Consider the following 16,582-nt stretch of genomic DNA (forward strand, 5'->3'; position numbering starts at 1 on the left):
ACTGTGAGCCTCACGCACAAAAGAAAGGCCTAAAAATGTCACCGGGAGTGGGAAAGGCTTCCTGAAACACCCAGCAAGGCAGGAAGAGGGGCTGATGCAGTCTCAGATGCTGCACAGCAGGAACTGGATCACTGCAGTTGAGTTTCCCCACAGAGACAGAATTAAATTCTGAAGCATAACCCATATCTACAGGCAACACTCCCCAAGCTCTCTCACTGCCCAGTTACTCAGGGGGGCTGAACAGAGACCCCATCTGTCCCGTGCTTCCCCCAAAAGCATCCCTGGCCCTTCCCTCCAGCGTGCCAGGCAAGCGCCCTTGGTTTCAGCTTCCTTCCGGGGTCACCAAATGGTCAGGCCAATTTGCACAGATAATTATTTCTTTCTTTCCATCCTGCCCATCACTCCCCAAGAAACCATTTTGTTTAGTCCAAGGTCACTAATTTGACAAAATCAACCAAAAATGAGGGCACCACCTTTCAGTCCCCAATTGTTGCTGGTAAATGTATTTGCAGGAGGCCTTGGCAGACACATCCTGCCATGAAGGAGATGCAGAGCAGAAACAGGTTTCTTCCTCTTAGGCTAAACTATATACTTTTAAAATGCAGTAAAGCACCAGCTTCATTTCCTGTGCCAACAAAGTTTCTGCTGAACTGTTTGGAATTCAGGACACTGCAATGAGGATTTAAGCAACCCAACAGGGAACGGTGTAATCAAACCACAGCAAATGCTGAGGAAAATAACTACTGCAGAGCTTTTAAGTATTTTAAAATTAAAATAAATAAGCAAACAAACATTTTAACTTTGGCTATGAGGCCTTTAAAGTAGAAACTGGGTTGTTGTGAGATTTTTTTTAATTGTAAATGAGTGTGGAAGTAGGATAAAGCAAATGTTTAGCCGACAGACAGGCTTTTCATTAACCTCTTCTGCACAAAGGCTGAGCTGCAGAATGGGTTAAAAGGGTTGGGACATACCCAGCTACAGGTCAGGAGGACAGTGAACAATCTAAAGGAAGGTAAGGCACTGTGCACTAGGAATATGCACTAGGAATAAGCTGCTTCCTCGGTGCTGGCGTCCACTCCTGAGTCAGACAAGCACTGATGCTTCCCTGCTGTGCCTACTCTAAAAATAACTATTAAAAAAAAAAAAATCAGATTCTGGCACCTTCCGTTGGCTCTGATTCCTAATTTCAGAGAAAGGGAAAAAGGCTTTAATCCAAGACAGCAATATCTCTATTTAAAGGCCACATCTGTTTCCAGTCCTGCCGTGCCCTCCCTCCACACGCCGTGCCCGCTGCAGACCCCGAGCAGCTGCTGCCGCTCCCCCGGGACCCTCCAGCCACGCAGGACCTGCTGCCAGGGTGGGATGGACAAAGCAGTTGCCCACACAGCTTGATTCAGAGCTGAGGCACAGGCTGAGGTAGCAGCTGGCACCTGCCTGGCTGCAGGATCAGTCCCGAGCTTGGGAGAAGTAAAATTCCCACTCTATGGAGAAGAAGGGTAAAAGCCTGGAATATCCCCTCTCTGCATACTGCCTAAGGAAAGAGCAAGCCCAGCTGTTTTCCCAGTCTCTTCAGCCAAAAACCCATTTGTTAGAGACTCCCAAGAGTGAGGGCCAAACCTTGCATCAGCTTCTGCTGCATGTCAGCAGCATGAGACAATGAATCAATTACCAGACTCTGAGTAGAATCCCCAATCCAAAAATCCCAACCCTCTAAAACATTTCTTTAGCCACTGTTCTGAGTTGGCAGGAGACCATTCTCAAGTCCCCCCACTTCATACACCTTTAGTAAAATAACAAATAATTATTATTTTACATGTTTTTTTACCTTGCAAACAGTAAAAAGAGCCAATTAGGTCAGGTACAGAAAACATTAGTAAAAATGTCTTCCACTGTACTGTACTCAGCTATAGCAAAAAGAGCAAGCAGGGACAACAAACCTCTGCCCTTTTCTGAAAAGGCCTGTGTAACTGCAGAGGCTGGTACAACAAGGGGGATAGAAGAGAAAGGAGAGGAATCTCTGAGTGATGAGAAAATCCTGTCACCACTTGACAATTAAAATAGATTTCTGTGCTAGCAGAGAATTTTTGTCATCCTGATGGCCAAGGGGTATAAATAAGCCAAAATTGGTGAAGATAAGGATATATTTTATTAGGCCAATTGGTATTAGTTACAGGGTGCCAGAGGAAGGGGAGAACACACAAATTCCTGAGGCATTCCAAGGGTAATTCTCCCTCCCTGATCCCAGCAGGACTTGGCTCTGACGCTTCCCAGTGATCCAGGGATGGCAATGCTCTGGCTCACAGGTACAGAACATGTATGAGACACAGCAAGAAGGGCAACGAGAAAACTCCTTGTGAAATCTGGCTGTGACAATTAAGCTGCCAGATTGCTGACATATTTTGCACATGCATACACACAGATACATGTGTGTATGTATAGACTGGTATGCACACATATATGCTTTTATATAATTTGTTTTATAATATGTATCTCAAGCATTAGCAGATAGGAAGAATAAAAGTGAGGAAAACAGCTTGTCTGTCATGAAGTTAATATGGAACAGCAGCCTACGAGTCTGCCCTCAGTTTCCAGCACTTCTTTGAACTCCAGCACATTTCACATTTATGTTCCATTCCCATTTTCTGCCTCTCTCCTGTTATTCAGGTCTGTTGTTTTGAACGTGCAGCTTTGTGCTTACATTTCCTTCCACTGCCTTGCATTCTCAACAATCTTTTCTTTTACAAGTTCTTTTACAGTCAGCTAAAGAAATACTGGGTTTGATTGTGTAAAGCTCAGATGAGGGAAGGAGCATTTTGATTCCCCTGGGCACAAGGCCAATAAAAGCTTTTGAACAATGCTGCACAAGACTGGAAAAAATTGGTTACTAAACTTGCACTTCCCTTTGCAGGCTGCTTGGCTCAGGCAGAGGGATTCTGCTGTGAGTTTGTGCCATTTGCTGTTTCCCTTGCTGGCCCTGCCCCAGTGGCACCTCGCAGCCCCCGCCAGCCCCACGCCTGCGGAAACACGCCCGGAGCCTCCGAGGTTGCTGGCTCAGGATCAGCAGGGAGCACCCCTGTGTCCACACCTCACATGGAGCAGGATTTCTGGAGAGTTTTACAGTCCTCTGGGCCCAAGCACTTGCGTGTCTGCAGCCCAGAGGGGCTGAGAGGACAAGGGCACACATGAGGATGTGCAGCACCACCACACACAGGTCCAGCCTCAGCCCACCCAAATGCAGGCATCCAGCAAGAGCCCTGAAGTCACAAACCACACAGCCCTCAAGCTCTTCTGTAGCCTCTCACAAGTGACCATTTACATTTAGGAGCATGGATTAGTGGTGGACCTGGCAGTGCTGTGTTAGTGGTTGGACTCAATGATCTTAAATGTCTTTTCCAACCTTACTGATTCTGTGACTTTACAATCTCCCCACAGTGACAATTTGGAGATGAGCTGAAGGACTTGAGGCACGTGTCTGTCCCCAGAAACCTGCAGCAGGTCATACAAGAAACTCAGACCAGAGAACGGGGCTGGAGGTCACCAACCACCATAAACACTGCTCACCCTCCTCCCCAGGGCTCCAGACTACACAAGATGCGCCGAAAGTTTCAACCACAAAAACAGTATCAACCAGTGCCTTTCTCCCCTTTTTTACTAAAACCACTGAAGATACTAGAAAAATATTTCCTTCCTTCCTTTTGGTTCTGGGCTTCCTTTTGTTTTTCTAGCCAACATGCAACAGAAGCCAATATTCCTCCCCTGCCTAATGAAATTCACTTTTTTTTTGAGATTTTACAGCAGGTATTAAATGCTTTACACAACAGCAGATGGGAGTTTCCTAGTTTTCCAGAGAGGGAAAGTAGTTGGTTCTGAGCCCCAGGGCTTTTAGCACGATATGGATCTGAGAGTCATAACTTCCTGCAAAGAACAACCAAGTGAAGGTCATTTTTATGTGCTTTTAGGATTCACATTATTTTAATTTTCCATTCCACATGATCTCTGTTGGAGAATGGCCCCAAAGGAGCATATAATGATAACAGTTCCTGGTGTAAGATCTAGAAACATGCCAGCATTCTTACATTCACTTTTGCTATACAATTTACTGTACCTTTTCTTCAGAGGAGACTGTGAGCTTGTCACTTGATATTAAACTGCAAACCTGGTCCAGACTAAGGCTAAGAAATTCTTCTCCTAGCATCACCTCAGGGAAGTGCTGCTCTGTTCAACAAATGAAAAGGGGGAACAGAAAATTATAATGAAATCCATGTTTTCAGTCAGTGGAAGGACCAGTCAGCATTCAGACAACAGCTCTGAGAACCCAAGACAGACCCACAGCAGCTGTGAGTGGAGCACAGACAGAAACCAGCCTCAGAGCAGGAAAAAGAAACCTGATGTTATTTCAAGCAGCACCAGCCCCATGAAATGCTTTCATAAATGACACTAAACTTTCTGAAAAGCCACTGAGAATATTCCAGTGGCAAATACAATTATAAGTGACAAGGGCCAATGTCCAAAGTAGTAAATAACCTGGCCACCCCAGCATCCACCTTCCCAGTAGTTTACCCCTTTCCACTTGAGCCTGCAATTGTACAAATTTCTATTTCTCCCTTTTTTGCCTCCAGATCCCTCCATACTGTAACTCTGGGAGCCACTTGAAAACAAAAAGCATGAATATAACCCCAAACTGGAAGAATTACGACTGAGCATCATCCAACCTGTCAAGTTTTATATCTAGCCAAAAGGCACACAAAATAATCCCCTCCTAAAAAATAATTTCTAGGTCAAACATGTCATTAGCCAGATGCAGCAATTTTAGTTTTGCAAGAATTTCTTACATATACTGCCAATTTAATCTCACCTGTCACTTGCTAAGTCCCATTTATCTTTGGCTGAATTACAGAAACATGAATCTCAGACACTTTATCTGAAGCAGCTTCTTTCAAGTTCTAATTCTGTAGCTTTGAGAAGCTCAGACTCCTGTATCCAAAAAGCTCTCTCTGCAGCAAGATCTGCCTTGAGTTTTCACATCTGCAAAGTGCTTTGCCTGACAAAAAGCAGCACCACAGGGGCATGAGCTGGCCTAACTTCAAGAGAGGAGATTTTTGGAGCCCCTGAACAACCCCTCATCAAAGCTGTTGCTGCAGAGTTGGACTCTGGACTTGGACTTCCCAGTCACAGACCCTCCTTGCTCTACTGAGGACTAAAATCCCAGAGCTAAGCCAAAGGCTCTGATTAAAAATAGCAGAATGTGGATAAAGTTTAATACTCTGTTATGCTGGAAGTATATATATGACCTAATGAACTCTTTAGGCCTTAAATATTTAAGAGGCAGGAAACACTCCCCACACAATAAGCTGGATGCACTCTGACTTCTGGGCAAAATCTCATATTCATTCATTCTGGACTTGCATCTGGCAGCAGAGAGGTATTTGATCTCTTGTTATTAGTTGGAAGCAAGGAAGAGTATTTACTGATTTTAATAAAGGAACTAGTGCCTGCATCAAGAAGGCTCCTTCACCTACTAAAGTTATCCATTGGCCAGAACTCAGCATTTCTCAAGTAACTGAGCTCATGCATGCATGGACTCTTGAGCTTGGGGACTTCTGTCTTGGTTTAAGGCTGTTACATAAACAACATAGTGAAAAGAATTTTAATGGCATTTTTATTAATGGAGTTCCATTAACATTACATGGGCTGCTGTACTAACTGGGACCTATGAAGGCCAATAAAACAACAAAGCAGACCTTCTAATTGCCAAACAACCAAATAAATATACAGTGAATGCACTGCTTGTTGGGTTAAAGATTAAACAGGGCCTGGAAACAAGGATAATGAGATATTACAAGCAAGCTTTTATACAATTAACCATTCCTTCCAGGGTACCTTTTTCTCCAGGGGATAATACAGCCAGAGCAGCTGAAAAGGTTTTAGTTTTATTTGCAAGAGAATAGGGGAGAATTCAATGGATACATTTTGATTTCACTGAGCCTACTTATGGTCCAATTAAGGGCAAAACTGTTAAAAAGGAAAATGTTGCAGGACAGAGCAGGTGCTCTGGGGAAACAGCAGGTGTGTGTGTCCCTATACAAATTATCAGAAAACAGAAAAACAAACTGGGAGAAAACTATTAGCTTCTCCCAAGCAGAGGTCAAGGGCAACTCTGCTGGAGGAGACTGGAAAGTGCTGGGGAGTTCAAAGCTTGGGCTGGCTGAAGAAGCTTTACATTTATGATGTAGAGGAGAAATGCTGAAAGCCATTGCCTGCACCTACTTATTGCAACCAAACACACCCACTCCCAAAGAAACATGAGCCTATCCTCCCTTGGGGTAAGGGGCCATTGCTGCACAGATCAGAGCCTCAGACTGCATGGCAGTTTTAGCTGAGTGCTCCAGCTCCCACCCCCAGGATCTAACTTGGCCCAGAGCCGTTCATTCCCACAATGGAAATGCCCAGCAGTGCCTGCTGCTCTCCCAGGGCAGGGTCCATGGGGAGGACACCAGCACCAGCGCTGAGCTGTTCAACAGGCACACCGAGAGCTTCTAGGATCACGCTCAGGAACTGTTCTCTGGGCTGAGATCCAGAGGATCAGCCTTTTTTACCTCCTAACCTCCTCCTTTTTTACCTCCTAAGGTTCTCCCCTGCGACCAAACCACATTTCACAACTTGCAGCGTCACAGAAAGTCGCAAGCCCAGAACTAAACAAAGCATTCCCTTCCTGTTCTAAAACCAGAAGTCTGGAGAGACCAAGCAGGACGTGCTCAGCCTCCGAGCTGCTGTGCCTGGAGGCAGGGTCAGCTGCACACCCAGACCCCCTCCCCTCCCCTCACCTGCGTAGGCGTTGGCCTGCTGCAGCAGCTCGGTGCAGGCGTGCACGTCGGCAAAAGCGCGGATGCCGAGGCAGTTCGTGGGATGCAGCTGGGACTGAAGGAAGTCACAGCAGTTTTTTCTAACATCCATCAGTTGCAATAAACTGGCAGCTGGCAACAAAACCTGCAAAGGCATGAGAGGGGAATGGAAGTGAGTAACAAGGAGTGGTTCACAGCTTGCACAAACTGGAGGCGATTCCCTTCCAGACAAGGCCACATCCCTGTGGGGTTATGAGAGGGAAGGTTCAAGTCTTAGCTCCACCCATATGCAGAAGATCCCTGTTCATGCTCTGAGACATGAAAATGGCTATCCTACACTGGGCTGTAAGTGGAACTCTTCTCACAGCTTCTCCCCACAAGACCTCAAGGCAAAATGAGAACAAGGTAGAAGCAACCATGCTTCTGAATGCTCCTGAATTTCTGGCTTTGCTGCAGGTAGGTCCTGCACACAGATTTTTTTTTTTTCCCAAAGGGCTTTTATATTATTTATAAGCATTGCCACCAGATTCAAAGCCCATAGCAGCCCAGCAGTCCTCAAAACCCTGGACTTTGTTACTTCCAACAAAACCTTATTGGCTTGTGAGGAGGGTGCCCAAGTAGTCATGTAAGAGAGGGGGTTCCCAGAATCTCAAGCAGGTTTTGGTGACAGCAAGGCTCTTGGGAAAGACAGGTCCAACTATTCAAATCAGCAGCTCTCATTTGCACTTACACAAAATGCTGGGGACACTTGTGGACCATGGCTGCATCTGAATATGAGGTACTAAGCACAGAAAAAGGAGACAGAAATGGATGACAAATGTGACATCTGCTGGAAAAAAACACCTTTGAGGCCAGCGAGAAGGACAGGAAGTAAAAAACAAAATCCATCAGGACATTACAGCCCGTGACATCAGCTACTTCCTTTTTTATGTCCAACAGCAACTGCAGACGTGTCTTATTCCAGCTCTTTCATAGCTCTGGCTGCCTCACACATGTCCTTCCAACTGGGCATCTGTGCTCTCCATCTGAGCACACATTTCCGGAAAGTTATTGCCAACTCAAAAAAAAAAAAAAAAGCAGCTGTTAAACAAAACAAATAGGTTAACAGCATTCACCTCCCTGGGTTCCAATGGCAGCAAAGGGATAAAGATGGTCCCTCCCTGTCCCTGCCACCACAGTCCCATTTCACACCAGGGCAGGACACTCACAACCTGCTCCAAGTCTTTCTAAGCAACTGATGTGTTCCACTCCAGCCCAGCTGTACAGAGGCTGACTGCTGCCAAGCAGCCACCCCAACAGGCAGCAATAAAAAGAGAAGTCAATTAACCCAGGAGCCTGTTTTGGCCCAAGCCTCTTGATGCCAGGAGGAGATTAGTTTGTGGCTTTGATTAAGTCAAGACAGCAATGCTCTAGGATTTTAAAACCTGGCTGTGAACCATTTTCTTTCTAGCTGAACCATTTCTGAACATCTGAGCTACATAAGGGCTTTGGGTAGCCAAGTCAGACTCCATGCATGCCATCTCTGGCTATAGACCAGCCAGAGCCTCCTCTGTGCACCCCATCCACCCAGGATGCATCCCTGCCAGTCCAGGTGGGCTGCTTACCCCTGGTGTCTGGGATGTGGCCTCCAGACCAAAAGGAACTGACTACCATCCCCACATGCACCAGCCCCTGGACAAACCAGTGCTGCTTTATGGCCTGTGCTGGCTTGAGAAGCAGTGCAGAAGGAGCCTTACACCACTTCAGCCTTCAGGAAAGGGGCACTATCATACAGCACTTCTCAGAAATAGGATATAAAAAGCCTATCAAGAGATGAGGGGATTTTCTCTTTCTTATTTCCCAGCTGAACATCTCAACACTCATCTTGTTTTTACCAGGGAAGGCAAAAAGCAAGCAAAGGATTTCCGTGAGAACAAAGTCTGTTTCCTTTAGAAATAACAAGAGGAAATGCCCTGCCTAAACATGCAGCAGGACCAAACTGCAGCCCCATTAATATCCAGGCAAGTTGCTCACATGGGTCTGGATTTGGCTCTTAATATTTGAACTCCAACAGCCATGAACCATTTTGTGAGAGCTGGCTTCTCTACCAGATCTGCCTCCAAATCAAAACCCACTCATTTTTTGAAACTATATCAAAATTATCAGCTATTACTACTGAGACTGACTGCTTTGCTTAATTCATGTCCAAAGCTTCATCTATGGGGTGTGTGTCTAGAGATATAGATATCCATATAACATCTAGTTATATGTATATATATATATGCATATATATGTATATATATATATATATATTTTTATATATATATATATATATATATATATATATATATATACAGCTGTGCTCTGCAGACTCCACACAAATTTCAAGTTTTACACAACATTGCCTGGGCAATTATTTCCATAGACCTGTGATGTCTCTAAACTAGAAACATCTTTCAGCCAAAAGTGCTCTGTACATATAAGGTTCATTCATTAATGCTGGACTGCAGAGGCTGGGGTTAATTCCCTACTGTGACAGAGCCTTACAGGTAGCCTTGGCCAAAAGTTAACTTACATCATTCCCACTCTGCAAAACTGGGAAAGGAGCATTTCCCCTAGGCAGGGGACGTATGAAAGCTTATAAGCAGCTTTGACAATTTGGTGAAATTGGAAGCCAAATAAAAGTAGTGGCTGTAAGCCTCAGCTGCACATCCAGGGCCACAGCTGGGACTGCACATCTGCCCAAACAGGGAGACATCTCCCAGGCACCTGCCCAGGGGAACCTGTAACCAGAGAAACAAATGGATTTTGTGCTTGCAAGGCAGGTAAAATCAGTTTTAAACAAGCTGCTCTGAACAGCACAAATAGTGGAGATAAAACTACATTAGTGTAATGTGGCTTTTGAGTGCAAGGGTGGCAATCAGGCTTTATTACGCCCCAGCTGCTCCCAGGCAGCACATGGGCTCAACAACAGTACTTCCTGTTAAATGCTCCACCTGAGGTGAAATAGCCCAGACAGAGGAAAGGTGTGACAGCATCAGGGAGTCAAAAACCTTGTCAGGAGCAGGAGATGGACAAAGGACATAGAGATGAGAGAGAAAACAGGGGAACAACTGGCAACTTCCCTCCTGAGCTACCTTCTCCAACTTCAAACACACCATCCCTCGATTAAACAGTGAAATAAAAAAGTGACACATGCATCGGGCACAACACAGTGCTCTGGTGCCACATCCACAAGTTTCTCCTCAGCTTTCTATTAGGCCAAGCCAATTTAAAAGACTTCCTAAAGGTTTAAGAAAGGGCCCCCAGCCCAGAGGAGTCAGCCCTGCAATGGACCAGGGACTCCTGCACCCCAGGGAGATGCACAGCAAAGAGCTTTGGCTCCAGGGAGGAACCCAGCCCTAACTTATTGCTGAAAGGTGCTGTGCCTCACCCTGGGCTTGCACTTACTACAGCTGCAGGTTTTGGACTGAATAGGGGGAAGAGAGATGGACTGACCCATTTATAAACCCTTTATCATCAAAACTGCACTTGCCAGAGAACTCTCTTTCCTTGCTGTGAACTCCTAAGTGTGCAGGGAAAGCTGAAGTGCAGAAGTACTCTGGAACAGAAATATTGCAGCTCCTAGCAATTCTTTTTTCCTCTTTTCTTGAGACATTTTTTATGACAATTACTATGGCTGCAAAGCTGACAGATTCAATATCTACTTCCTCCAGAGAGCTGATTTCAGATTTGTTCTCTGTGTATGAGCCATATCTCAAACTGTGGCAGCACACAAGGACACCACACATGTGGTCCATGGCACATCATTCCTAACAACTTAATTGTGAAACCAGGTTAATCAGGACTTTTTCCAGGGAATTATTATAACTTGAATGATAATGACTTTCTTAACTGGGAGGGCAATTCTCTGGCTGCCTGCCAGTAATGAAGTGTCACAAGTAAGGCTGGCTGGGACACCATAAGGAGGGACTGTATTCACTGTCTAGAGACAGAGGTCCAGGCATTTTCCCAGGACTGCCTAGGACAGAGACAGGCCTGCTCCCAAATCTCTTAATTCAGCTCTGCTCAAGAACATCATGAAGAGCTTCTCCATCACTGAGCTAGCAGGTTTGATATGAAAGTTGGAAAGTAGGCAGCAATGTAACCACTTCAGGTGCAAAATCAAGATCTATTTGAAACATTCAAGTAATTCATATGTTAAAATCACCAGCTACCCCTCACACGTAGAGAGCAGCAGACCCTGTGCTCTGATGTGTTTATGATTTCCATTGAGATCAGCCCAGGAACCTGAGCATCTGTGAAGTTCCCCGAGACACTCACTTTAGTTTTCCTTCCTTTTACAGAAACTGCATGACACAACTTCCTTCTAAATAAATGTACCAAGCTCCACCTTCAAATTAATGAGGTCTTTATATCTTGCATATCAAAATTTACAACCAACCTTGACACAGGATGCAACAGAGGAGGAACAACAGAAGGCAGCAGGTGTAGAAATCCCAGGATGGATTTTCCTGAAACTACAACACGACTGCAACAAAGACAGAAATTCTGTCTCTGCTCCTTGCCTTCCAAACAAGTGGGAGGCTTAATCCCAAATACATGTACACAGGTAAAACTTCTCTATCATCCATCATCCCTGAGCCCTCCTACTGCTGCACCTATATTGCCTTGAAATCCCTCTCTAAGAATGAAGTTCCAATAGATAAAGCACAAGTGCATTTGCTGGGGTAATTCTCACCCATGTACCCCAGCAGGGTTAGAAGAGAGTATTCCTTGAGCTCAGCATGAGCTGAAAATCACCTTTGCCTGCACATCTGGGACATAATCTTGAGAAGGAATTGGATGGCCACCCCCAGGAACTCACTACATAGATGATGACTGGAACTGACTCGTACAGGCTTGGACCCTGGTACACATATCTATCCTTACATAAAAAACAAAAGACACTGTGTCATTTCATTGCACAATCAGCTACAGAAATACGTGCTTAGAAAAAGAGTCTCACTTCCTGAGCCCATACCAGGCCTATAAAAGCAAAAAAAAAAAAAAAAAAAAAAAAAAATTACAGGTTTTAGAAAAGAAACAACAATATAAGTTGTTAAAAGGCTTCTTGTTGTGAAGGGCTGGGCACTGCTCAGCATTCAAACATACTTAGGAACATTCATTCTGCACTCCATGCTACCTTTGCTGTCCATCTTTTTCTCAGTTCTATCCTGCTCTCATCTTGTTTTTCTCACTGCCAAGACAGTGTCTTTTCATTTATTCATAAGTTTTGATATCTTGGCTGCATCTGCTCAGTCAACACCATTGAGCAACATTTTTTTTCTTTTCATAATTTCTACAATGACATTACTTGGCACCTGTACCCAGAAATTGCTTCTTCCAGAGAAAGTCTGAGGAACTCCTTTAAAAACACCCTTGCCCAGCTAGAGATTCAGAACATGTGACAAGGAAACAGGAGAGCTCAGGAGATACCTGCTGGGAAAAGAGAAAGCCTCACTGTGCTCAAGCAGGGCTGCAAAGAAACATAGTTGAAACAGAACAGACAGGCACTACTGAGGTGTCCTTCCAGATGGATGCATGGATGGATGGATGGATGGATGGATGGATGGACGGACGGATGGATGGATGGATGCATGGATGGATGCATGGATGGATGCATGGATGGATGCATGGATGGATGACCCAAAGCTGTGCAGCAGGAGGATGTGGTGATGCAAGGGACCAAACCTGCTCACTTCTTTCTAACATTGACACTTCTAATTCAAATGAGAGTCTACAAGGAACTTAATTTTTGTTGTTTTTAGCCTTCACTTCATGTGAAACTTTCCAATAAATCACAGAATAGTCACTTCTGTAACCTTTTCTTCTTGTGGCTTAAGGTGAATATTAACCTGTTTATGGCATTTTGTTCAGAGTAAAACACCCGGGGACAGGATACAAATTTCTCTTTCTATTGGTTTCATAACACAATTATATTAAATTCCATGAAACATTTTCAGCATGAACACTTTAAACATGTAATAAAATTTAAACTAGTCAGTTAATCTTGCAGTAGATCAGCTTCATTTCTTAGCTTCTATGAATTAATTTACCTCTAGCCTGAAGAGTTAATCACAGAGTGGATATTAAAATAAATGCTGCAGTAAAAGGACCTGCTTTACTAGATTGGGAAAAAAACAATTAGTATTCAGAACTTACATTTTTTTTATCTTGCTGTCTGAGAGATGAAAAACAAATGTAGCCAGAGATCTGCTTTAACTCCCTGTAATCCCTGGGCCACAGAAGGTAGGCTTTGGTTATGTTTTACTAAAAAATATGGCTGTCTAGTTGCTCAGGAAAGGCAACACCTGGACTTTCACAGACCTTCTGGGCAGGATGGGGCTGTCTCTCCAGCCTGCTCCAGCTCCCACAGCACTGCTCACACCCTGGTGCAGCTGGAGCACCAAAACTCTCCCCTGGGAAAGCAGCCAGGGTCACCGCCCGAGCCCCATCCACGGCAGGCTCAGCAGATGGGATCCCAAGCTCTGCACATCCCACGTGCCAAGTGGGAGCTTCTGGAGCACCCAAGGCTGAGCAGCGTGGAAGGAAAGCACACCTTTCACAAAGCACATGGATACAGCCTCCATGCCTTCCCACAGAAACAGGGAAATTTACAGCCTGAGGGTGTGTAAATGTCATTTCTCCTCCAGCAATGGGAGATCAGAGGTGCAAGGAGCTCCACCCCAGTCCCCCACTGAGTGATGTGGTGCCAGCTCCTGATGACCCTGATGTGGGTCACACAGCAGACAGACCCACAGTGGGGTTTGAGTCCCAGCTCCTTTGCCATAGGGCGCCTTGAAGGTCTCTGCACTGATGGCTCTCAGCCTCACTGCAGGGCAATCAGGGCAGCCAGGCTCCACACTCCCACCAGTGTGACACTGCCAGGCTGAGAGCACACCAAAGAGTCACATTTGTAAAACCAGAGGGCAGAAGGGACAGGAAAAGGCCCCCACAGACTTTGGTCATGAGGGATGGCGAAGGGCTGCACTGCAAAGTGGGACTAGCTCAGGGGTTTGGCCAAGCTCCTGGACAGGGCAGCAAGAACCTCACTCTGCCTGAGGGGTCAGAGCAGAAGAGCTCACAGCAAGAGCCTCGTTTCAAGCAGAACCAATCTAATTTTGCTGTGTTAATTAGGTCAACAAAACTCTCCCCAGCATCACTGACACAGACTTGCTCCCCTGGCAATGTCCAAGTCAAAGCGAGGAAGACGACGGGCTCAAACTGCCACTTGCAAACAAAACCAGACCAACTGAAAAACTAAAAGCATGTCCACACACAAGCTCTCAGCATCCCTCCCAGACATCAGTGGCTAAGTGCAGAGCCTTTTTCTTACCACAAATACAAGCAGAGTCAAAGAGCAAGCTTTACCAGCAGCCACAGCCACGTGACACTGCAAAACACTCTTCCTGAGCACCCTGCTTTATTTGAAGGCTGCCTTTCAATTACTCTTTCCACTTCTGAACAAATATTTACCTCTCAGAAATTCAAGACAGAGCGAACACACAAAAAAAAAGGAAGAACGTCCTCATTTGAACAACATATTCCACTCAAAGCTCTGTGAAACAACTCAAACTACCCAGAAGAATTTAAAAACTAACAGCCACATTCCTCTGCCATGGCCTTAAAACATTTGACTCACTGCTTGTTTGAGTGTATTCTGACCTTCGACAGACTGACCCACAAGTCAGCACAGCTTCTTGGAAGGCAGATGCCCGCTCTTGTTATAACAGCTCCACACAAAAGCCAAATGCAACATGACTTAAGCATGGGGAAAGCACTAAAGTGCCTCAAGACTAAACAGAGGCTGGAAGCAGCTCTTTTCAAGCTCAACCTTTTACTTTCTGCAGCCTGAGGAGATCCCTCACCCCCGAAGAACCTGTGCCTTTGAGTTCCAAGCCTTCCACTTGGTTCTCCACTGGAGCTGCTGAAGCAGACCCACCTGCACGTTCTCTTCTGTGACCTCGATCTCAGCGGTGTAGATGTAATCAATCAGCTTCCTCAGGGTCTGCCCATCCACGTCTTTTATCTCAATCTTCTTGGCCTTACTTTCAGACATGTCTCCTGAAATTCATTTCAAAAGGACAGTTACAGTTTGCTCTGCAGGACCTTGCTCCCCACACATCCAGCACATTCTCCTGGTGCCCGACTACGAGACTGCCTGGCACTATCCCTCACCATTGAAGAACCACCAGTGAGATTCCCAGAAGCCTCCCAATGGCACCTAAAAAGCAACTCAAGATTGAGGACACTGGTGTAAAGCAACATAAATCAATAAATGCAAAAAACTCAATTTCTTCAAAAGAACCTGCCATGGTTCACCTGCATTCAAACAAATACAAGAGCTAAAAACAAACCCCCAGTATGTCCCTTAATCATGTCCCAAAACAGGGACAGACTCAAAGACACTGTGGATGTGCCTCACAAAGGGCTTTGAGAAATATATTTTTATACCTATTTATTAAAAATATATTTAATTTTTTAAAATATATATACATATGGATAGAATGAATATGAATGAATATGAATTAATATGTTGCAACAGCTACATTAGGGTATTTTTTTTAGTATACCCTACATTAAAAGCAATGCAGTGTTATTCTCTTTCTTTAGAAAGAAGCTAAAACCTACTTAGAAAAACAAGCACACAGGCCAGCAGTTACACAGCATGCAGCAAGCTTCTCTCCTAAATTACCCTGCTGTAAGCCATCCATCACTTACACCTTGTGCAAAGCATCCACACAGAAAGATGCAGTTCTCATCTCTCACCTTCCCAACCTCACACCTTTGGATCCAAACTGTATCCCTTCCCCAAACCCATAACTCAAAAGCACGTGCAATAATTTCCTCCCTGAATACACAAGAAAAGCCCCTTAGCTGTGTAAGAGCCTATTCATGACCCAGAGCTTTATGCACACCTCCACACCCCCCGTGCAACGGGAGCACATCAGAGGAACAAAAACATGCAGTGGGGAGGAGAAAGGACTCCCCACGGCCCTTCCAGCATCCCCACACATGGTGACCTCACCCAGGAGTTAATCACCAGGCTCTCCACAGAAAAGAAAGAACAAACTCCCAAGTGGAAAGAAAATGATAGGTGGAAAAACAAAGCTAAACAAAGGAGAGCATGAAGAAATGTCAATTCTTAAACCTGGGCATGAATAATCACTACTCTCAGAAATTCGGTGACTCAGTACTGCTGTGGGATTAAGTGGAAAAATATTTCCTGCAGCCTATAGAAGTAATTACAGCCTACACCTCCGTGCAGCATTCCACAGGACATGGCCAGGCACAGTAAGTGCACAGCACAGAGTCAGATGCTAAAGAGGGCCCAAGCTTGAGCAAAACCTGGATCCTGCTAATTGAACTTTGCTGACTTTCCTTATGTGAATAAGGAGGTAAATAATAGGAGTGAGGTGGGATCATGAGTGTTAGAACAGTCAACAACGTCCCAAGAAGTGAAATAATATTTGCTCCAAATTCAATTTTTAAAATTTAATAATAAAATGTTATTCAGAGAAGCTCATGAATACAAATGTACCAGTACAAAGGGATAAATGACCTACATTTAGGAGGCCTTCAAAGCAGGTAGGACTTTTTAATTGACAAAATGTGTCATCTTCACACACTTCCTCCCCCTAAAAAACCCCAAACATCTCCAGAGATGAAAGGGTGCTTCTGAGGACAGCCCAGTCCCCATCAGCCCTGTGCTGCTGGAG

At 45.0% G+C, this 16,582-nt stretch overlaps 1 protein-coding gene across 6 annotated transcripts in view; it reads right to left on the reverse strand.

Annotated features, from left to right (window-relative positions):
* LOC128815106 (kelch-like protein 3) overlaps positions 1–16,582 on the reverse strand; it is a 62,574-nt gene that overhangs the window by 17,740 nt on the left and 28,252 nt on the right. For all 6 annotated transcript variants that reach the window (XM_053991506.1, XM_053991505.1, XM_053991511.1 and 3 more), the window contains 3 exons: positions 14,806–14,927; positions 6,825–6,987; positions 4,106–4,215 (listed from right to left, as the gene is read on the reverse strand). In XM_053991506.1, coding sequence (XP_053847481.1) covers positions 4,106–4,215; positions 6,825–6,987; positions 14,806–14,927 — 395 coding nt within the window. The remainder of the gene's footprint in view (positions 1–4,105; positions 4,216–6,824; positions 6,988–14,805; positions 14,928–16,582) is intronic.

This window comes from Vidua macroura, chromosome 15 (assembly GCF_024509145.1).
Source record: "Vidua macroura isolate BioBank_ID:100142 chromosome 15, ASM2450914v1, whole genome shotgun sequence".
Taxonomy (NCBI): Eukaryota; Metazoa; Chordata; class Aves; order Passeriformes; family Viduidae; genus Vidua; species Vidua macroura.